Source organism: Pinus tabuliformis, chromosome 2_2 (genome assembly GCF_031772625.1).
Source record: "Pinus tabuliformis cultivar Carrire ecotype Pingquan chromosome 2_2, CPIR1, whole genome shotgun sequence".
In the NCBI taxonomy this organism is placed as follows: domain Eukaryota; kingdom Viridiplantae; phylum Streptophyta; class Pinopsida; order Pinales; family Pinaceae; genus Pinus; species Pinus tabuliformis.
In genome coordinates this window covers 57,841,531-57,865,665 of record NC_142300.1, presented here as the reverse complement: position 1 = coordinate 57,865,665, position 24,135 = coordinate 57,841,531, and the positions used below count along the sequence as shown (strand labels likewise).

The window sequence follows — 24,135 nt, the reverse complement described above, 5'->3', positions numbered from 1 at the left end:
CCATCATGCATGCATTGGCCAAATTCCGACAGTACCTAGTGGGCAACAAATTTTGGGTGAAGACTAACCACAATAGTCTTCGCCATTTTATGGGGCAGCAGGGCCTCAGTGACAGGCAGCAGAGGTGGGTCAGCAAAGTGCAGGCCTACGACTTCGATATTGAGTATGTCAAGGGAAAGCACAATATAGTAGCAGATGCATTATCCAGGAGGCTCACGACACTTTCACTCATGAGCATTTGCCATGATTGGAAGGCACAATTATTGGTGGAGTACTCCAAGGACCGATGGGCATGTGAGATTTTGGAGGGTATTCACGCTGATGAGCGCTATAGGGTGATGGCTGAGGTCATTTACTACAATGGGCGCACATTCTTGGCGCTAAGTTCATAGTTGAAGGAGAGGATTATCCATGCAGCGCATGACTCACCACTATCTGGACACCAGGGGTTACGGAAGACATACATGATAGTTAGAGAGCGTTTCACATGGAAAGGCCTCAAGGGGGACGTATTGAGATATGTGCAGGAGTGTGAGGCTTGCCAGAGGAACAAGGGGGAGTTGACCCATCCAACTGGGTTGTTGCAGCCACTTCCCATTCCTGAGGGGAAATGGGAGAGTATCTCCATGGACTTTATCACAAGGCTCCCTATGGTGTAGGGCAAAGATTGTATTTATGTGGTGGTGGATCGGTTGACCAAATATGCCCACTTCTTTGCTATCTCGACACGGTATTCAGCGTCATAGGTGGCCGAGTTGTTCTTCAGGGAGGTCTTTCACTTGCATGGGCTTCTTAAGACCATAGTGAGTGACAAAGACAATCGGTTCATGGGGGCATTTTGGTAGGAGCTTTTCAGGTTAGTGGGTATTGAGCTCACTCCCAACACTTGTTACCATCCACAGATCGATGGTCAAACAGAGAGGGTCAACAAATGGTTGGAGGACTACCTACAAAACTATATGACCGGGCAACAAAGAGCATGAATTCGGTGGTTAGATCTGGGCGAGTACTGCGACAACACCACCCATCACATGTCCATTGGTATGTCACCTTTCCATGCCTTGTATGGTTATAACTTATGATGCTTTGTCTTTTGCTGACATTGTTTTTGGAGACAGTCGGGCCCTAAAGGCCAAATATTGGATCCAAGAGAGCCAGGATATCCTCAAGGTTCTCAAGGATAACTTATTGACAACCTAGAATCAACAAAAGATGTATGCAGATAGGCACAATATTGAGAGGCAGTTTGAGGAGGGGGACTTGGTTTTTCAGTTTCTGCTGCTACAACCATATCGATAGTCTACATTGAAGCATATTGGGGTCGAGAATCTACAACCATGTTTCTATGGGCCATACAAGGTGACTAGGAGAGTTCGGGAGGTGGCCTATGAGCTGCAGCTCCCACCAGGGAGCAAGATTCACAACGCCTATCATGCCTCATGCCTCAAGAAGGTGTTGGCATAGTAGGTGACAATAGCTATGGAGTTGCCTCCACTTGATGATGAAGAACATCACCAGAAGCCATTTTGGAGACTTGGGAGAGGAAGCTGAGGAGCAGAACTATCGGGGAGTATTTAGTACGTTGGAGGAGCATGCCGGATGAGGATGCTACTTGGGAAGGTGAACACATACTTGAGCATCCAGCGCTGAAGTTGCTTGGGGACAGGCAACACTTGGGAGGGGAGGATTGTAATGTCCCTTCCTAAATTAATTTGTCCCAAATTTATTTTTTTACAATTTTGACATTTTTGGTGATCATGGGACCCTCAAAATTTTGAAGTAAGACCTAGGAGAAAAAGGGGAGGCCGAAATATTTGGTTAATGGAGCGTGGGGGCCACATGCACAAGGAAAAACGCACTTGCCAAGGGAGAAGTTCGAATAGTCAAGGAAGGGAGGTCGAAAAGCTAGATGGGGGACCCATGTGGGAAAAGGAAGCTCACTAATTATAAATAGGAGAAGCTCAACCTAATTTGGGGGCCTTTGTCAATTGAACTCACTTTTTTTGCTCGAGCTGCTTAGCCAGGTCACTTGCTGTTTAGCATCGAGTTTTCTAAGCGAAGAACTCACCCTTTCTTCAGGGGACTTCGAGTGGCACCCTAGGGAGGTCAAATTGTACCACTTTGGAGAAGAGCTGGAGGGGATTTAGAGCTTATCACTCAACATTTTACTCAGCTAGTGCGTGTTCTAGGAGGACGCAAGAAGGGAATACGCTGGTGTATTTTCAAGGGTCTTCTTGGTAGCAATTTCCAGGAGAATTTTTGTATAGAAGCTTCAGTGGGATATCAGCCTTTTGGAGGAGTTTTAGAGTAGGAGATTGTTGCTTGAAGGCAGCATGAATTGCAACACCCAGGGCCAGCACAGAAGCCTCTCACTGGGCACACGTGGGAGCTTGTGGGACGAGTTGTGGAGCTGGAGTTTGTGGGGGAAATAAGGAGACCCTTGGGGGAAGTGTGACTTAGCCTTTTTGGAGTGATTTGGAGGGCTTTCTTTGGGAATTGCAGGCAAGCCATATTTCCCAGCAGCTGGAGGAGGACATGGTATTTGGGGGCCGAATTTCGGGGGTCAAAACCAAACCAAACCCTTTCTGGGTTTTGGTGGGTTGTTTGTGAGGAGCTTAGGGTTAATTTTGTTGAATTTTCATAGCACAAGAGGTGGGGATTTCAACAATTTCTTTCCAGCAGACAGTGTAGTTTTTGGGTAGCGCAGGGCATCATTGGAGCAACTGATTCTATCATCTAGGCTTGTTATTTTATCACCTGGGTTTTGTCACTCTTGCCATTGAGGCGAACCTAGGTGCACTCCTTACACACTATTGTACTATTGCCCTAATTGCTTAATAAAATGGCTCAACTGGTTATTATTTTCGAAGTTTACATGGGTGTTTACTGAGTGTTTGAAATTTCTGGTGTTGTATTTATTGTTTGCTTTGCATATCATTGTTTTTCCTAATTAGGAACATTACAAAAAGAAAATTAGTTATTTGATCCTATTCTCTTTTGTAATTAGGTAAAGCCCCTCTTTGGTGGATCAACTCCATACCCTTGACGTAGTTTGGGTCCACCTGGGTACTCTATGGTCCCACAACTTTATAACTCAAATTCCACAAGGGCTACATAGAATCCATTTCTCCATAAGGATCCTTAAGTTTAGGAAGCCCCTTTTCAAGGCATATCCTCTAACCCTAGGCCAAGGTATTTTCATCACCCTTCTTAGAGAGCCCATCACATTGTTTCTCAAGCAAGTTATTTAATTGAGTCTCTCTTGAACATAGGCTTTAGGAATCACTCCTTATTCGATCATTGATCCATTCGTCATTGTGATTTCTCTTATATCGGGTCTCCTCCCATCGGTGAAAGTCTGTAAAGAGAAGGGAGCCTTAGCTGAGGTGACATTGGGCCATCGCTTCATTGTTGCCCCTTGACCTAGTAATTGCTCTATAGGATCCCATCCAAAGGCCCCTGCTAGTTTGAGCGGTAACAAGAACAAGACACTTTAATGCCAATTATAGCGATAGCAATAATTAGGTCTCGAAAGACAAGTGATATAACACAAGATGCCCAAGTAACAATGCCAAAAGATTAAAGTGCTTTAAATAGTGTGCTTATTAGTGCACAATTAGGATTATGGAACTTTCACAAGACAACAAATGTTAGTGTTCTTATCCAATAGAAATTTAGAAAATGAAACAATTCTTTCCCACAATGAATTATTAGGCATGAACAATATAAGCTTATGTTACTTATGTTCCAATGTTATCCAAATGAGTAATCAGTGAGGCTTATGATAATCGAGAGTGAAAACATTTTATATCACTTTAGGTGTAATGTGTGAGATGCATATGCATGCCAAATGCAAGTGATGGAAGCCAAATGCCATAAAACACTTTTCAAGTCACCACCCTTTCAATGTATTAGGCCTTCTAATGATACAAATGCCACTGTTAATGCATTCAAACATAGATGACAGTCAATGAAATATGTGAAACTTGCCCAAACAAAGAATGCCCAATATGTGCAATTAATTTGTAATGTTCCTAAACAGGAAATTAAGTGATAAACAAAGCAAGTAAACAATCCAACAATCAGAAAAACGAAATACACATCAAGCACCCATGAAAACTCTGTAGAGAACTGCTGAGCCATTTTCTTAATTCTTTAGGGGCAAATACAATGATAAAATAGAATGGTGCACCTGGGGTTGTCACTAAGGACAAGCATGACAAAACCCAGGTGAGCAAATGCTGGTCTGAAAGCTACCCTAAACTACTGCACCAAAATTGATCTGCGCTGCCCAGAAACTGCATTGTCTGTTGGAATCGAAGGGTTGGAACTGCTTCCCATTCTCAGAAAATTATAAGATTTCGGCTGCCTGCTCCTTGGCCAAAACCCACCAAAACCCAGGAAGGGTTTAGTCTGGTTTAGACTTATGAAATTTGACCCCCAAGGAGCCCAACCTTAGCTGCAACTGCAAAACTCGGCCTCCTGGAATGAAGCTGTGAAACCTCCCGGAAACTGCCCCAAATCACTGAGATGAACCCTCCTATGAATCTCCTTTCGTCCCAGCTGTGATTCTGAGCTGTAGCTCTTCCCCTCAAGACCCATGTGTTGCCTGGGCCGACCCTCTACGTTGTCCTCTAAGACTAGAATTCGAATTGCCTGTTTGTTGGCCCCTCTTGCTCCAAAACTCATCCTGAACGTTGTCTGAATGATGTCCTTCGAATTCCCTGGTTCCTCCAGCTAATGACTGGCCCAATGGAGCTCTTCCGACTACTGCGTATTCTCTACTGCTGGCCTAGAAATACGCACTTCCTGGTGATCGCTAAATGGATGTGTTGTAGATTATTTGTAGAACTCCTCAAGTGGCTATGGAACTGCCTTCCTAGGGTGGCACTCGAAGTCCCCTGAAGGTAAGGTTGAATGTCTCGATTGAGAGGCGCTCGAAGTCCCCCGAAGGTAACGTTGAATCTCTCGCTTGAGAGATTCGTGGCTGAATAGCCAGTTGACTCGGCTAAGCAGCTCGAGCAAACAGTCAAGTAAAATTCGATATACAAGAGTGAATGAATGCCCAAGTGAGAGGCTCCTCCTTCTTATGACTTTGTGGGCCTTCCTTTGCCTCATGTGGGCCCTCCCAACAACTATACGAATTCCCTCCAAGCAATTCGAATTTCCTAGTATGCATTCCCACGTGGGTGGCCCCCATCTTCCACTAGCAAACTAATCTAGCCGTATTTTCTCCTAAGTCCCTAAGTTGAAACTGCTTGGGTCCTTTTTGTTGGCAAAATTGTGTAGAGACAAGCCTGTTACAAATGCTTTTGGGAAGGGACATGGCATAATTCCTTAGTATGTGAAGCAATTTGTGAATTATTAGGACAACTTTTATGAGTGTTCTTATGACTGTTATGAAAGATTTAACTTGATGTCGCAAACAAAGAGAAGAGCAAGGGTTAGGTGGTGCAAACCTATAGGCCTTATGGCCTAGAAGATGACCCACTTACCAAAAATTTCTGGTGAAATAACTACTTACAAACATAAAATTGTACCCAATCTTTCTGCAAAATAAACAATGTATTAGCTTAGAAAATCATATGATAGCCAAAGAGTGAGGGAAAGAGGCTAAGATGGTAAAGATAGGGCAACGGTTGGGCCCAAGGGCTAGCATTGGGGTAGAGGAAGGCTCAAGGCCAATAAAGGCGCACGAGAGGAGGGCCCAAGGCCTTAAGGGGCCGCGGCTCAAGGCCAAGGCCTCCTAGAGGCCTGTGGCATGCAAGGAAGAGCCTCTAAGGGGCTGTCGCAGAGGTAAGAGGTATTATAAGCCCACGACAAGGAGGAGGATGGTTGAGAGGAGGGAAAGGCCTGCAACAGGCTGAGGAGGAGGGATAAGGGAGCTAAGGAGGGGAGATAAAGGAGGAAGGAACAACGAAGAGGAGGAAGAAGAAAAGGAGGCAGTGGAGGGTGGCAGAGGCTAGACAGAGGAGAGAAAAGGAGGCCGAGGGAGAAGGGAAGAGGAAGGAGGTTTGGAAGGAGGGTTGTAAGCCTTGTGGCCAAGCCTAAAAGGCTAAGAAATGGCTGCCGCAAGGTCTAATAGGTCTACAACCAAGGTTAAAATCTTGTAGGGCTTGACGGCTAAGGCTATGAGGCCCACGACTAGGGATAAAATGGCAAATTAGGGCAGCGGCTAGGCTTAGGAAGAAAATGCTCGGCCTAAGGGCCCTAAAAAACTTGGAACCTTCACAGAAATTATTGTTTGCTTCAGATCTTCAATAATCACCCAAATCACTGCAAAATCCTTCAATGCTGGCCTTGCAAAGAATTTGGAGACTAGATCTTACCCTCAAGGGCCTAGATCTACCTCTAACCCCAACAAATCTTCTTCAAATGGCTTGGATCTTACCTACACAAATGAAAATAAAAATACCAAAACCCCGAATATATACAAAACTTGAAATATAACCCCAAACCCAATTATCTGCAAGACAAGGGTTAGAAATATTTATTTACAAAAATTATTCTACAAAAATAATTTACAAGTTATATACAAATATACAATGCTTGAAAGATTTTTGGAAGAATAATATTGTGGCATGACAATGGCCTGATGTATTTCGACAGATAGATATTAACCACAGTTTTAGTGAAGTAATAAAATCAGATATATTTCCCGGAGACCAAACAATGTTAGCCTATGTTGTCAGTGTGTGAACTTGGAGCCTAAGGGTCGAGGAACCTGCAAACTCTATATATTTTCTCCAAGAAAACTTGTTAGACATATGGTGAATCATATCACCTACTATAGACCCAAAATCTACCAATAGAATGTTCTTATCCCCATCCCCATCTAATGAATAAAGAAGCTTATACAATTTTAAGCACAATATAGGAAAGCACATACCCAACACATACCACAGATCAATGAGACAAAGACACCATGAACTGAACCCCAAAGTCTTTTATTATGAAATTCAAACGTTCCAAGCAGAACAATGGCTTCACATCAGCTTTACAAAGTTTACATCAGCGAAAGATGATTAATAGAAGTAAAATGACTCCTATTTATAGAGAAATCCCTCCAAGTGTAAAATAATTGCTAATTTGCTTGATTTGCATCAAAAGAATCTTGACTGTTGATAAATATTTGATCATTTTTTAATCTGTGTCGTCGAAAATATTTATTTTTGAGGAATTTTCGAATTTCTCTTAAAAACCAATTTTGATTAATCCAAAAATAATTATTTTGGATTTGTTTCCTCAAAAATTTGACTTTGACTTAACCACCAAGGTCCAAGGGCTCAATTTTTTCTTTGGTAGGGGACCTCCAAAAATTAAATTCCTTTTGACCCACGAATTTTTGGTCATTTTTGTTGGGAAATCAAAGTATTATATTAGGGTTTGATTTTCCTTTCTTGATAATTACTTGTGAATGTGTTGGCTTCTTTTACTTTTTTATTATCTTTTTCATCAAGCAATTAGCATATTATGTGTGTATGAAGATCACAAAACAAGAGACACAAGATATAGGCACTATGCCGGGGGAAACCCCCCTCGAGGGGAAAACTCAGTCAAGATAATTCTTCCTTTCAATAGTATTCTTTGAGACTCTTCACCCTAGACCAAGACTAAACCTTCCCTCCACACCAAGTTAGCCGTCTAGATCTTCGACCCCTTCCAGCAACTTTGACTAGGCAGTAGCTTCCGGCAACAACGAAACGTAGGAGACTTCGATCTCCCAATCCGGACCACGAAATAGAGAGAGAGAGACACCAAAATTTTGATTTTTCCTTTCTCCTTAGGCTTCCCCAAAGTCGCATTCACTTCAGCTTCCCGGCAACAGACTGCGCACCTTTTCCCAGCTACAAGAGAACTTCACACTTTTTCCCAACTACAATAGATATTGAACTTGTGTGACAGAATGATGCTCCAAATGAATTCAATGAGCTTGTATTTATAGGCTCTATGTGAGGTCGAATAGGGTCCTTAGGCTGACTTGATCTTCTTCCAGGCCGACATGGTGTGGAGGATACATAAATCATATTTGACTCAATACTTAACCTTTTTACATGATTCCAGAGCCCAAGAAGGGTCTCTTTAAAAGTAAAATGGCTCTATTGACTCAGAATAAATCTTAGAAGTCCTCAATGGCGACTTTGACCTAAAATAAGGTGACCCAAACATGGAACCCATGCTTTAATAAGTCACAATAATAATAATAATAATTCTTTTTTTTATTCTTTTGACAAGTACATTATATGATGACTCAAGTACATTAATGAAGATTGAACGTAGTTACATTTTTCAACAATTTTCCACTTGGAGAAATTAATTTCTCTAATTTGAATTTTTTGACTCAAAATTAATTAATTTTCTGGCTTAGAATTTAATTTTATTTTTGCCAGAAAAATTAACTAATTGATACAAGAGGGGATTAATTATTTTTCCACCCTCAAATATTTTAGTCATGGTGTTTGATTGCGAGGGACCATGCACTAAAATATTTTTACATTAAATAATTACACATTCAACCCTCAAAGGGGGAATACTTGTTCGTTATAGACCCTCAAAATAATTACCCAATTCTGCGACACTATGATTTAGTAGACCAAGTGATCTGTAATAAAATAATTTAGTCAAATAGCTTAAATTATTCCCAAACCAATTTTACAAAGACTTGATATAACACTAGGACTCACCTAAGACTTTGTCAATAAATTCCACCCTAGCTTTGGGGTTTTTGCCGGGGGAAAAATCTGCCGATCATCTGTGTTTAAAAACACACATAATGTGGTGAGACAAAAAACCTCGTAGGATGAAATTCGTTGCCAAAACTAGAGGCTGACCTAGGTTGTTACATAATTAGATGGTTGTACTAGCATCATTTACATTATAATTTGCAGAAATTGGGTTTACAACGACCTGACAGATAGCTAGCTGATGATTCTGATTTTTGAAATTTTTTCTTCAATTGCTTCCTCGGATTTGTGACGAAATAGGTGAACAATACCAATACAAAACTCTCCTTCCATGGGCCAAAATTTTCAGCTCCACTCAGCCTATCCTCCACCATCAACCTTGTTGCCATTGACATTCTTACCAACACAAGGTTTCAAATCTGTCCAAGGGTAAACACCAGCTCCCTCTCAAACACGGAAACCTGTTTAGTTTACTGTTGTACTTGCTGTTTAATCACTATTCTCAGCAAATCTGCCCACTTGTCTCTGATACTGTGTACGAAACTTGAGTTTACGCCCAACTTGGTTTCAAGTTCATGAAGTCACATCAAGTTTAATGCCCAACCCAACATATTTCATGCTGTTGTCATAAACATGAATATTTTCAAACTTAAAACACATGAACCTATTCTACTCACTTTTGTTGAAAATAACACAAGCAACTCACAAATTTAACATAATTGTTTTTGGTCAAATGACCCTGGAAAAATTCCCAAGGGAAAACTAGTCAGCAACAGAGGAGGATTTTTTATTTCTCACAGAAATTTTATAGTAGTCAAATCAGCTATAAATACAACTTATCTCCCTTCGAAATTGTACCCAAAATCCCCAGAATTTAGTGTTTCTTCAGCTCCTCGATTTCTGTGCCCAAGATGCTTTGGAAACCGTGCCCATTTGGTCAGAAATTTCTGATGTACAGCCCTTGAAAACCATGCCCATTGCTCTACGACCTGTGCATTAAATGCACTGTACCAGCTATAAATTTTCGTGCTGCTTGCTGTGCATTTAATGCTGAAATGCACCTCGAAATTTGTGCCGTACCTGAATTGATTTTTGTGCTGCTCCTAGGGATTCGTGCCCTCGCTCATCAGCTGTACGGACTGCTCTTCCTTTCTCTTCAGCTCAGCTCCTCTTGCTGAACTTCTCCCCTTGGCTCTCTTTTGCCTCTTCTTCAAATCTCATGAAGAATGGTGTGCCACATCACTCTCCCTTTCTCCTTTTATTTCTCATCAGTGACTAAAATCCACAACCCTAGATCACAATGGCTGAGATTCAATTTCACCATCTCAAGATGATCATGACTTAATTTCACATTGGGCCCCACTTAAATCACTTAAGTGACCCAACTTTATAAAGTGACACTCACTTTATAAAAAAACACTTTTTACTTATATTCATTAAATAATAAAAGTTACTTTTCTAACTTTATAAAATCACTTTATAAAGTAAAGTGCCTAGAGAGTGAAATATGATTGGTCACTTCTGCATGCTAGGCACTGCCAAAGCAGAAGTAATTCCAAGCTACCAAAATCTAAAGAGTGTTATGCTTATATGTGATAAAAACATGAATATAAAGCCTGGAGTCCAAAAATACTGATTAAGTACATAGGGAATTAGTTGTAAATCTTAATGGCTACCAACTTGATACAGGGATTCATTGAAGGCATAGTCTAACGAGGCGGAGGAGTTGCCTAGAAAGTTATGGAAATTCCAGTCATATGTAGAGAAAATCCGGCAAGGATTTTTGTAAATCCAAGTTATAGTTGTTAAACTTCAAAATTTTAGGTGTCCTAGACATTTTTGATGGTGCTGAATCCATTTCTATCATCAAAAACACGATTCAAACACTGCCTCTACAAGATTTTTTGAATTTTTTTTGCCCGGATTCCGACCACTTTTGGCCGTCCGGGCAATTCCTCCGCCTCGTTAGACGACTCCTTCATTGAAAGGTGGATACATTTGACTGTTTGGCGCTAATGTTGAACTATTCCTTATTTTAAATGTGAACCTGCAGTATTTGCCCCATGTTTTTCAGGTCAGTGCTTGTTTTGAAAAGCTATTAATTGTCTGTTCTTATTTGATCACTTGTTCCAGTGAATATAATTCATTCACAAGGAACATTAGTTTTCTGGTCGTTATGGTATTGCAGTCTTGTATTGAGTTAATATCTTTGGGTGTAGGATTACTGGAACTTTCAGAAATTCATTTACTGTATCAATTGGTTTTGGTCCCTAAACTCTTTGAGCTATAAAGTTCACTTGAGAGTTATTTGAGTTGCTATCTTCCTGTAATTTTTGATGTTTGTCTAAGGGATCAAGTTTATGATAAGTTAGGATTAATCATCTTATGTGTGTATTTGACAGGTATATATGGAGCATTGTCCCATCATTGTTAGCATGGCCAGCTTTATTGCTATCAGATATTCCTAAGATGAGCCTTCTTATTGTTTCTTTTTCTCTGGTATGATTATTAACCAAGCTTCCAAGAGTGGATTTATCTATTTCTCTAATACAAAAAATAGAAATTAAGGGAAATATTGCACTTAAGCTGAAAGTATGCCCACTTAACATGCATTCAATTAAAGAACTGAAAAGGAACACGTAGAAATAAACACACAGATCTGAGAACAACCATGTTTCTTTCCTCACAATGTCTACCGTGACATGGAGACATCTCGAAAAACAAATAAGTTGGCAATCAAGTGACAAGAACATGATATGTGGCGGGAGAGTTCGGGAGAAGTGAGTTGTAAAACTACTTCAGCTTGTGCTGTTGAACAACTGCAATCAACAATCAAATTGGGTGCTTGTAGTTTGAAAATCCTTGATAACTACTAAGGGATAGCAACAGACTAATCTGTGTTTGGTGTTGATAAAATAAATTGATTTTAGAGTTTGCCTCAAGCAGTAAATTGCACTGAGAGGCACTGTCAGTAATGGTTCACACCCCTAGAAAACTTTTAGAAACAGGTCACTGTTGGGCACAAATTTTGTTAAATTTCACTTGGGAATAAAAAGGGGGTTGTTAAATAAAGTCTCCAAGAACTTGTGTCATTACGTCATTTTTGTGTGGGCAGTTGTGTTGTTTGTTTAACTTCTCAACCATTTGTTGGAAAATCAGGGCAAATGAAGATTCTCCCTACTTGATAATTACTTGTGAAGTTAATTGTCTTCTTATTTGTCTTTTTAGTTCTCTTTCATTAAGCAATTACCAGAAAAGTAAATATAAGAGACAAAGACACCAATGTAGGCTCCACGCCAGGGCAAAACTCCACTTCTTGGGGAAACCCAAACAATCTCCTTCTTATAGAATTTAGATCAAAAGTGAGACAACTTTAAGACCCAATGACCAAACCTGCTAGCTACAAGTCAACTCTTCAAAGGAAGTCCTTTTAGTCAACAAAGGAATGCCACCTTCTTACGGTATAGAACAGACTTATATGATTCTGGATCATTTCAATGATTAAATTTTCGGTCTTGCTGTTGTACCTGCAACTTTTCGGACCTCTGTTTGTCACTGTAGTTTTTGGGTGTCTGAGATACTATTACAACTTCAGATCACTGTTTTGACTTGCTCATGGATGACAGATCTTAGGATTGTATACCTGCAACTTCAGACCTTCGGATGACACCTCTGCTGCTTGGGTCACTCTAATACGACTGTCACTCTGGATTGCAACAATTGCAATCCCGGATTCCTGGATAAGGCTTCTTGTATTTCGGTTTTTGGAGCAGACTTGTTATACGAACCAATGCTAGTTGTTTTTCAGAACTGTGATGTGTGTCCAAAAGGGCAAGTCCCATTATATATATAAGATTTTCTTCTTACTAATGGACTGCCATTTAGCCCAACTTAAGTAGGATCTTGAAGCCGTGTTACCCACCACTTGTGGGTAGTATATATCAATGTTGCAAAATTCACAATCACAATTAAATTTGTGAGGGGAAAAAATTGGTAAAAATCTGGAAAAAATCGTAAAATACAAAAATATTCATTTTTTTTCTATTTTTTTAATATCTAAAGCATCTACAACATAAAATAAATACATTGACACATAAATATGATAAAATAACTAATATATAAGATGTGTAATATCATTTCTAGTGCTACATCACACATAACAGTGAATCATGTCCTGAATAGTAAGTCCGGACTCCTGCGTCCCAACTTAGCCTCAAAATATCAACAAAAAATATAATAATGTATCTTATATCATGAGTCATAATGTCATATACAATGAAATGAACCAAATAACTAATACTATTGATTTCCTCTGCCCCTCTTGCGAGAAAATGCAATAGTTTTCCCTTTCCCTCTAGATGTAGATGCCAGTGGAGTTGGCAGTGGACTCTGCTGTGCTCTAGAAGCTGAAGAACTAGGAGCCACAGGAGGTAGACCACGTCCTCTACTGGTGGCAGGGGTAGCCTGGGTAGGTGGTGTCACTTCCTCCTCCTCCTCCTCCTCCTCCCCCCCTTTATGCCTTCCACTACCTCTTGCTCTAATCAATCATCGACAGACTCCATGAGAGGCTCTCGGCCTCAACCCTCCATGCAGCAGTGGTGTCAATCCCATCCAATGAGATAACCTCCATATTAGGTATCCTCTCAAGTTGCCTCAGCCACAATCGAAGATTGTAGTAGACGTAGACCATGTCATTAAGTCACTGGGACTCCAATCTGTACAAAGATCATAAAATAATAATTATAAAAAAAATATTATTTAATAAATTCAAAAAATTAATTGGAAATTTGGAATATTTTAAGTTTTAAGTATAACCTGTTGCGCTTCTTGTTGTGTATTTTATCAAATACACTTTGTTAAATTGGCAACTAGGGCAAAACTCCATGTGGGTCAGCTTATTTATGGCAGCTGATAATTTTATTGGATCCCTCTCGTCGAGAGGTGTAGGATTAATCCAAAGATCATCCGATTCCGATAAGTATTTATGGAGATATGAATTTATTTTGTTTATGTAATTATAGTCAAGCCGACCAGCTCTTATGTAGGCTCTAGAAGCCCAACCGACGTGTCTATTCATCATCCTCATTTTGGTATAAATAGATGAGGATTTGATATCATTTGCACACACGTATTCTTGAGGTGATCTCCTCTCCACGTCTGGGTTTTTGGAGAAGGAGAGAACCAAAAGAATACGCTGGCCTAAGAAGGAGCCCTAGCTGCAGACGATGCCCTAGCTGATCCAACGCAGTCAATTACTTATTCGCTGTTCAGGAGGAGACCTTATATGCTGTACATAGAGACTTGTTGACGTAGCTTAAGAAGATAAGGAAAAACTCGCATTCCTCTCTGAATTTTCAGGTGATTGAAGGAGCAGAGATCTACATAAATGGAGAAATAAATCTAGGGTTCAACTCCTACCTCGGATGGGTATAAGGAGCAGAAGAACCCAAGCTAATCTACACTCGGCATACCTGTGATTTGAAGGTGAAGTTATCAAATGGATAGAGCAGAGAAACCTGCGGATATAGATACAGTATTGACATGCGTTTTGGGATAGATACTCTCGGCATAGTCATGGCCAGATCTTGATGCATTAATAATGACGCAAAATTGATCTAAGTTCTGGAGCAGAGATCTCACCTTGGGATACCTATGAATTGAAGGCACAAAACTCGGATCGATGAGACAGATCTCAGATAAGAATACTGTATTGGCATAAGATCTAGGTGATATTCCTGTAGCAGTCTCGGTATACATTCTCGGCATAATCATGACAACCTCGACATTACAATGAAGGGTATTCAATCTCAGAAGCAACCGCGGTTAAGGGTTTGGATTTGCCTCTAGTAACCTCAACATTCTCTCCAAGCATAACTTTGGTCTCGACATATCTTTGATGCAGATATTCCTGTAGCAGTCTCGGTATACATTCTCGGCATAATCATAACAAGCACAGTAGTACAGGAATCTCGAATATCTATGAAACTTCGGGGTAATTACAATCACACAGAACTAGGATTCATCTGATATTCTTCAGAGGAAATTACAGTGGTTCAGGACTTCGGACAAGTGTAGTGGTGCAGTACTTCGAATGAGTACAGTGGTCCTATATTTCTCGGATGGGTAACTGAGAAGTAAAGCCTCTCAATGATCCTTGTCTTGGCATAATGAACGATCTCATGAAGATCTCGGTGTAGGAAGAAAACACAGTCATGGTCTCAGTATATATGTAATGATGTTATCCAACAAAGAACACTCTGTCTTGGCATACCTCCAGATGCAGTCAAGATCTCAATTATGGTCTCGGTATAGCATATACTGTCTTGACATATTTCAAGGTACAGTAATGATCTAAGCATAGTTATGATCTCGATCTTAAAGGAAAAATAGTCACAAGGAGAAGATCGATGTAAAGGAGCAGCATGGAAATCGCTGTAACAACGTGTTAAATACTGCTGTTCTAAGGCATGGATAAGCATAGTGATGGACACAGCATGGTTGGATGCAACATGGTGAATCAGTTGAAGTATGAGGACTGAGAAGTGTGCCTTCACCTGAGTTCAGATCTGTAGTCCTTGTCATCAGAACTATCCTGTCATCTTCATGATGAAATATCTCTGATGTCTAATCTCTTATTTTGGCAAGTCAAAGTGTTGACTTCAAATGTATTTGTACCATCTCTCTCTCTGCTGAACTTTGAAGATAAAAGAAGAATTGATCAAGGGTTTCCCCACACATTGTGGGGTTTGTCCCTGGCTTGCGCCATATCTTGTGTCCTCTTGTCTTGGCTTGTCTTCTGCATATTATATTTATGTTCTATCTGCAGTTTATAGTAATGCTGATGTGATTGCTGACTGTGAAAATTTAAATAAATTGCTCTAGCATAGAACATACCTAATCTTAACACACTTCAGTTGCGCTCGCATCCTGCGGAGCTACATGTTTGGCTGAGGATTTGAATGGCGAGCTTTTGCAGATGGGGTACTCTGGCACCATAGTGAGTCCACCATGCATCTACAACAAAATTACAAATAAGATAAACATAAGAAAAAAATGAAATTTGAAAGTTGAAGCAAAGTATGAAGTTATGAACTTGAAGAGACAATGAATTTGAAACAAAATTAAAAAATCCCTGGCATTTTAGTCTTCCTATCAACCATAGCCATCTTAAAGCTAAATGTGCCACCTACTATCCTGTATATCTCCATTTCTTTGGAGATTTCTGCACGTTCTGCTGGAGATCGCACCATCCTCTAAACACAGGTTAAGAATCCATCCATGATTTCAGCATCAAATAAGAACCTACATGGGTAAGAAAATACAGGGTTTAGGTAGATCTTTGCAGCATGAATGGGACGATGGAATGTGTTGTTCCATCGTTCATCAATCACTTCCCATAGGAGTTGTTTCTGAAACCCCTCATCTCCCTTATCATCATAGTAGGCCTGAATGGATTCTTTGGCCCTGTCCATGGCCTCATACAAATAGCCCATTGCGGGCTTCTCACCATCAACTAATCGAAGAACCTTTACCAAAGGTTCAGTAACGCTGCACACCTCCTACACTCCCGCTTAGAAGTTTTCTTGGTATGAAACTAATCTACATATGGCCTCTCCCTCTGGTTTGTGGCTAAATGTCAAAGCACGCCACTCATCTGAAAGAAACATTCTCTTCACATCCCACATAGAATTCAAGAGGGATTGAAGAGATATGAAACTGGTGGAAAACCGTGTAATGGCAGAGCGCACCAATTCCTTGTTGTTGGTGAATTTTCTCATCAAGCTAAGCACAGATGCATGATTATATATAAATTTTGTAATGCTTTTTGATGAGTCAACAATATCTTTGACAAAGGAAATTTTTCCTATGTCCTTCAACATCAAATCAATACAATGTGCAGCACAAGGTGTCCAAAATAAAGTAGGATGCCTCTCCATAAACATCTTGCTAGCAACAACATAATTTGCAGGATTGTCTATTATGACTTGGACAACATGTTCTGCATCCACCTCCAAAATAAACACATCCAACAAATCACATAATAATTTTGCATCTTTGATATGTGAAGATGCATCAACAGATTTCATAAACATTGTCCCCTTGGGACAATTAACCAAGAAGTTTATAAGGGTTCTCCCCTTTTGGTTGGTCCAACCATCTGATATCACAATGCATCTTGTTTGTGCTCATGATGCCCTAAACTCCTCCAATCTTTTGATGCAGTGAACCTTTTCATCTTGAAGAATGCGGCCTCTACGGTCATCATAAGAAGGGATTTTGTACCCTGGGCCAACAATTGCAATAGCATCAACATGCTGGAAAAATGGATTATTTCTTGAAACGTTGAAAGGAATATCACTCCAAAGGAGAAACTTGCCCAACAACTTGTCAGCTTGTTCTTTCTCCTTTTTTCTAAGCATTGAAGTGATAGATGGTTGTGAACTAGCCGTGGTTCTAGGAACAAAAAATGATGAGGTAGCTACAAGGTTGGTTGTAGACATTGATGCTGAAGTAGAACCAGTGCCACTTTCATATTCACCTCCTAACACTCTCCCTGCTAGTTGCTTCTTCAGATCTGCTTTGGTCACTTTGTCTTGCTCTAATTCTTCCAATGATCTGATGGCTCTTCGGATGATTTCCGCATTTGTATTGCTGCAAGGCCCTACCTCATGTCCAGGGATTTGTGCAAGGTGATACTTCAATCTATAAACCCCCCCTGACATATGATGCCCACACAACTTGCAAGACAAGTTTGATCTATCAAACCCTCCATCAGGTTCACCAAATTCCCACAGAGGGTCCAATTTCCTTGGCATGTTTGTAACTTGGTTGAACTCTTGAGTTTTAATGTAAGATGAAGTTTGAAGTTGAACCTATGGCACAATAAGAATTGCAAGTTAAAAATAAAAATAAAAATTACATACATGACACAACACATTGAATTTTTGACCCAAAAAAAAAACCTCAACTCAATCCAACAATAATAGAAAAAATGCACATTCAAACCCAATAAAAAATGATGCAAAAAAATAGAGCACAAGAAAAAATTAAACTAATAAATCTAACAATCAAGTTTTTGCATTTTTGACCAAAATGAACCCTCTCCACTCTATGCAACAAAAATGAGAAAAAAACCATCAAATCCACTCAAAAATCATTGATAATCAATGGGTTATAGAAACCCAAGCAAAAACAAGAAAAAAAACCAAAACAAAATGGCCAAATTTGGTGCCCATACCTTGAAACCGCGGTTTGCCGAAGAAATTTGATCTAAACGCGAAGTTCTCTTGCCTAGGATGCTAAAATCTTTTGTTTTTCTCCTCCTCTGCCCTAGTAGACGCCTTCCTCTCCTCAGCTCTCAAACAAGTTTGCTGTTTGCTAAAAATGAGAAATAAAACTCATCAAATCGCTTATAAAATGCGCTGTCCCGATGCCCCACGATTTCTTCTGATCGAATAGCGATTTTTACAAAAAAATCGCAATTTTTCAGCTAAAAATCGCGATTTTCAACGATTTTTTCGAAAAAAAACTTTATAAAAATTGGGCGATAACATCGAATGATTCAAAAACTCGCGGTTTTTTGAAAAAATTGCGATTAAATCGCGATTTTTGCAACACTGGAATATATAGGAGAATTTTTTTCTCCTAGATGGTTCTCAGCCAGCAGCCCCTTGCAGCCACTAGATAACTCAATGTGCCATTTTCTCTGACACTTGAGCCAGCCATGTGGTCCCTCACCTAGTTGTTATGATTGTATGCTTGAAGGTGGGCCTCCCAACCCCGAAGGTATGGCTTTTCATTGTTATAGTTGAGTAAATTTCTTTACTTGTCATGGGCACTTTCGGGCATGGATTGGTGGGGGGATTCGGTGGAAAGAGTGATCTAGGTCTGTACTCTTGTCTCCACTTCCCGACTTCCTAGTTATCGTTGTATCCTAGTCCCGTGGAATCTCTTTTACTGGTCATTAGCTTTAGGGTTGGCACTCCATAGGAAATCCCGATTTTGGTTGTGTGGTCCCGCTTCCTGACACCATGTACGTCACTCCCTTCCGCTCATTTTAGCCCCATTCATCTCTTTTCCCATCCGGGCCCACATGTGTCCACTAGGTCCACATAAGGTTAGCCTCCCCCTCCCCTTGCCCACACCTTGGGTTGGGCTTGGAACAATGCCCCAGAGGTTGATGCAGCTGAAAAGAAAGAAAAAGCATAATTTGACCACTCGCAATAGAAAATGTACCACAAAATGCAAAAGATGGTTGAGACATACAAATTTAGCATGTGGGCAAAAGCCAAACATGAGCTCTACCCCTATTCATGTTGAGAAGTCTAGGGCATTGCAATTAGGTGATTTCTTTTCTATTGATAACTGCTTGTGAATGTTTTTTACTTCTTTAGATTAGGATCTTCTCTTTCATTAGATTATTATAATGTTCTTCTTCATTAAACAACTACCAATGCATAAACAACAAAGAGACAAGAGACACAAATTATAGGCTATTAGCCAGTGCCAAAACCTCTCCCACTTGAGAGGAGAAACCCAAACAAAATTCTTTTTCTTATAGAGACTTCAATTGACAAATACCAAGACTAAGACCCTTGACCTATTTTCCACTCTAAGACCAAGACACACAACTTCCTTGATGAGATCCTTCTTGCTTGAGTCAACAATAGTCAAACCTCTGCTTCTCCCTCCTCGGCTACCCTTCAGAATTCAACTTCCTTTTCTCTGCTTTAGACCTGCAACCTTTTTGGCCCTAATTCAGAAACCCTAGCTCATGTAGTTTGACCAACTTTGACCCTTGTTTTTCCTTGGTCTAGAGGGAGACTTCTTCTCCTTGAACTCGGCTTGAGTATTACCTTGAATTTCTCCTTGATTTGACCTCCAAGTATGACTATGATACTTCGACTCTTTCTGCAATTTGGACAACAAAGATTCTTCGCACATGTGGAGGATTTCAGCCCTAAAATAGACCCAAATATCTTCGCTCTTTCCTTCCTTCTCTTCGCTGGCTATAAGACTATCTTCCTTGACCTTTTTCGCACTTCTTATTGCAGATCTCTTCTTGACCGAAATTCTTGTTTCTGAAATGAGGCCGAGTTGCCTATTTATAGTGGTTGCCCATGAAAATAAGCCGACATGACATGTATGTGAGCCAACATGTCCTTTTGATGTAGATCCTTTATTCCATCTTGAAGCCGACTTGAAGGAGATGCTTTAGCTTGGTCTTGGAGGGTCTTTTTATCTTCTTAATGACACATACAAATATGTAACATGCCCAAGAAGGGTTCTTCATACATGACATTGGCTCAATTTGACTCAATGACCAATCCCAAGGGCTCACAATGGGAGCCTCACCTAAAAATACAATTCTTTGCTCATGAAACCCATGAGACAAGCGTTACAATAATAATTTTATTTTTCTTCTTCGCATCAATTACATAAAAATCACAATTACACATGTCATTATGAAGACCGAACTTAGTTACACTTTTCAACAATTCATGGCCATCACCTTGGTTCTTATGGTTCCTAGATGAGCCCCCTCCACATTAGGAACTCATGATTGCCCCGACCCCTAGTAGGCAATGAAATGCCCCACCTTAAAAGGGGCTACCTACTGCTATATCCTAAACATCATACTCTCATCCCCTGTAGCCCCGAGCAGTTATGAAGAAAAATCAATCAAAGGCAAAAGGCATATGAAGAAGGGTGGAAAAACAAAGGTCGGGGTAACTTATGTATCACGATTTTCTCCCTCCTACACTCACATACCCAAGTGTTGGCTTCCCTTATTATAGCTACCTTTGTACCATGGTTACATGGCATGTGGCTTAGAACATTCCCCTAATCCCCACTCCATTCCATCGCTATATCATTTTCCACCTACGAACTGATGGATGTACCATGGAATTGTCACCATGCTTAAAGGGTGAAACCACTTAATAGGGTCCTTGATTAACCCCCTTATTGAGCTTGAAGACACTTGTACATGCCAAAGTCCACTATGGAAGGGCATGCCACCATGAAGTGCCCCATTGGTTCAATGACTTGTAAGCTCCTTTAATTGATTACTTTGACGATTTGTTGTATTGAAAGGCAAGGGGACGCATTGGATCTTATGCAGGATTGCAGGTGGGTCTCCATTTAAGGCTTGGTCTCCCTATACGGGGTCTTAGCTCTCCAAAGGGCCACATTGGCACTTGTAGGATGAGAATTGAGAGACATGGGCCTCCACCATAGCAGAGAGTACTTCATGGATCCCCAACACCACTCATTGATTGCTCGTGTTCCAATTTTTGGGTGAGGATGATGCACCTGGTTCACCTTGCCCAACCGACTCCACACTTGCACCATACCCTCAGCAGATTATCCAGGGTCTAGATGAGGATGTGTCTCGCTATAGGAGACAAAGGGAGGACTTATGTTATCATCTCGGCCCTTACAAATGGCTTACAGGCATTTTCGATCCACTTGGAGACCCATGAGGATGTCCTTGTGCTTCCACACCCACGTGGGAGCACCATAGGTTCTTGCTTGGAAAACAAGGGGCCAACCCTTTGTCCACTATGTTTGGAGTCCATTTTCACATCATGACACACTTTGGACTTCATTAGGCCTCCTCAAAGGCGCAATGACTCATTATATTGATCATTTTGCCCTCTTGAGAGGCTTATTCTTATGTTATTGAGCTATCTTGGTGGGCTTCTCACCAAGGGATGTTACTGTTGTACATTATTTTATTATTTGGGGCTTAATTAGGCCAATTAGGAAAATTGAACTCATTAGGGAAAATTGAACTCATTAGAGATTGTATAAATAGATGAGAGGTGATTCATTTCTCTCATCATCACTTGGATTGGGTTATTAGCTCTTGTGAGAATTTCACATTCCCTTTTGAAGGATGAGTTTGGTTTCATGGAATGAATTTTGATGTTTGGATTCTATCTTCTTGGTCTTGGAGCTTCATCATTAGCATAATTTGATGATTGGATATACTCATTTGTACACGTAAGTGATCTTTTTCATGCTTATTCTTGTTATTTACTTTGTCACATGAATGTTGCTGGGATTTTCGCTATATAGGTCTGAAATTTATTGATTTGCTATGCGAAATTTTGACCTTTTGAAGCATTGTGTTGTACCTTAAGAAACCAATTTCTTGGCTGTGGAGAAATTGTGCTTAAGACATTAATGATTATTGTTGTTGTCACTTATTTGTCACTTTATTGTTTGTTGTATTCTTAAATGAAGGACCTGGAAAATTTGGTCTTTAACCCTTAACCCATATGTGACCGGAAAATCTCAGAATGCCATTTGTTGTTAGATATAAATGATGAATGAAGAAAGCTTGAAGGAGAAGTTAAGATAATATGCTGCTTAACATAGAACCTATTGTTCGTCACTTAGAAGAATTATGAAAATGAGCACTGAATCATAGACAATATGCTGCTTGACATAGAAACTATTATCTGTGACCCTTGGAGAAGTTAAAGATAATATGCTGCCTTACATAGAAACTATTATCTATAACTTAGAAAGGAAGATGAAAACTTCAAGTATAAGAGCGCTTTTTTAAGGGATTTTAACTTCATCTACATAAGCAAATAAAGACTTGCAGCTTCATTACTATATTTGAAAGAAGAAAACATAAGATGACGCATGACAGAGAAGTTACAAAATTATACCCAACAATTCATGGAAACCTCTGATTCTTTCATTAATCAACAACTATATCAGGAATACAGTGGCTTAGTCTCCAGGTTCTCCAAAATTCGAACCCCCTCTTTGTAAATTTTCATCTTTTTATACATTGTGGAACAGTTGTTGATTTCTGAAACTGTCAAATTATTTAACTGCTTCTCTAACTATCTGAAGTAAAACTATTAATCATGGAGATTAATCATGTACATATGTAGGAACTTGTTTGATTAATGTACAATGTTCCTACATATGTACATGATTAATCTCCATGATTAATAGTTTTACTTTAGATAGTTAGAGAAGCAGTTAAATAATTTGACAATTTCAGAAATCAACAACTGTTCCACAATGTATAAAAAGATGAAAATTTATAAAGAGGGGGTTCGAATTTTTGAGAACCTGGAGACTAAGCCACTGTATTCCTGATATAGCTGTTAATTAATGAAAGAATCAGAAGTTTCCATGAATTGTTGGGTATAATTTTGTAACTTCTTTGTCATGTGTCATCTTATGTTTTCTTCTTTCAAGTATAGTAGTGAAGCTGTAGGTCTTTATTTGCTTATGTAGATGAAGTTAAAATCCCTTAAAAGAACGCTCCTATACTTTAAGTTTTCATCTTCCTTTCTAAGTTATAGATAATAGTTTCTGTGTAAGGCAACATATTATCTTTAACTTCTCCAAGGGTCACAGATAATAGTTTCTGTATCAAGCAGCATATTGTCTATGATTCAATTCTCATCTTCATAATTCTTCTAAGTGATGGATAGTAGGTTCTGTGTTAAGCAACATATTATCTTAAACTTCTCTTTCAAGCATTCTTCATTCATCATTTATATCTAGCGACAAATGACATTTTGAGATTTTCTGGTCACATATGTATTAAGGGTTAAAGACCAAGTTTTCCAGGTCCTTCATTTAAGAATACAACAAACAATAAAGTGACAACAAACAATAATCGTTAATGTCTTAAGCACAATTTCTCCATAGCTATGAAATTGGTTTCTTAAGGTACAACACATTGCATCATTGCATGTGCCATGTATGAATGTTCCTAGAGATTATTTTTGTTGAATACATCTTGATAAGTCATCAATTATTGCATATCAAAGTTTTAAGTTTCTGGGTAGCTGCTCTCATGCCCTAATTGCCATGCGAAGGTGCCTAAAGACCTCCTTGATTGGGTATAGTTTCTCCAAATCATAAGTTCATCTTGACTCCATCTCTCCCAAAGGTAACGCACTAATCCATCCAGTGGTGGTCACTTAAACGCTTATCTTTCTTGCCTCCTCTTTCTCTTTCTAGGCCTAGCCACCATAGGTCACCTAGGGCATCAAATTTCTCCCATTGTAACCATCAAAAAATTTCAATCTCATCTATAACTGCGTTAGGGTTTTCTTTAGAGGCCCTGTTGTCGCGCGGATTGACACGACAACCCTCAGACCGGGGGCTGTCACTCTGATCCCCGATCCCTCCATTTAAGCCTGTCTCCCACGGCTAAGGGGGGTAGACCCTACGAGGTGAAGGAGACCAACTGTCAACCAGTTGGTTCGGGAGACACGAAATGCTGAAGTGATGTTATTAATTTGGTGGACCAGTGCCTTATGAGATTGAGTTTTGAACGATTACTTGCTAAACGATGTAAGAATATAGACCATAAACAACAATCATTTATCATCAAACTTGAGCAGGCCTTGAATATCCAGTAAAACCACAAAGTTCCTGCGATGATCAAATCTCAAAAAACGATATC

At 39.8% G+C, this 24,135-nt stretch overlaps 1 protein-coding gene across 5 annotated transcripts in view; it reads left to right on the top strand.

Moving 5' to 3' along the window:
- The window catches only part of LOC149191462 (uncharacterized), a 361,968-nt gene that overhangs the window by 288,224 nt on the left and 49,609 nt on the right, over positions 1 to 24,135 (top strand). For all 5 annotated transcript variants that reach the window (XM_089404280.1, XM_089404284.1, XM_089404283.1 and 2 more), the window contains exon 6: positions 11,087 to 11,183. In XM_089404280.1, coding sequence (XP_089260406.1) covers positions 11,087 to 11,183 — 97 coding nt within the window. The remainder of the gene's footprint in view (positions 1 to 11,086; positions 11,184 to 24,135) is intronic.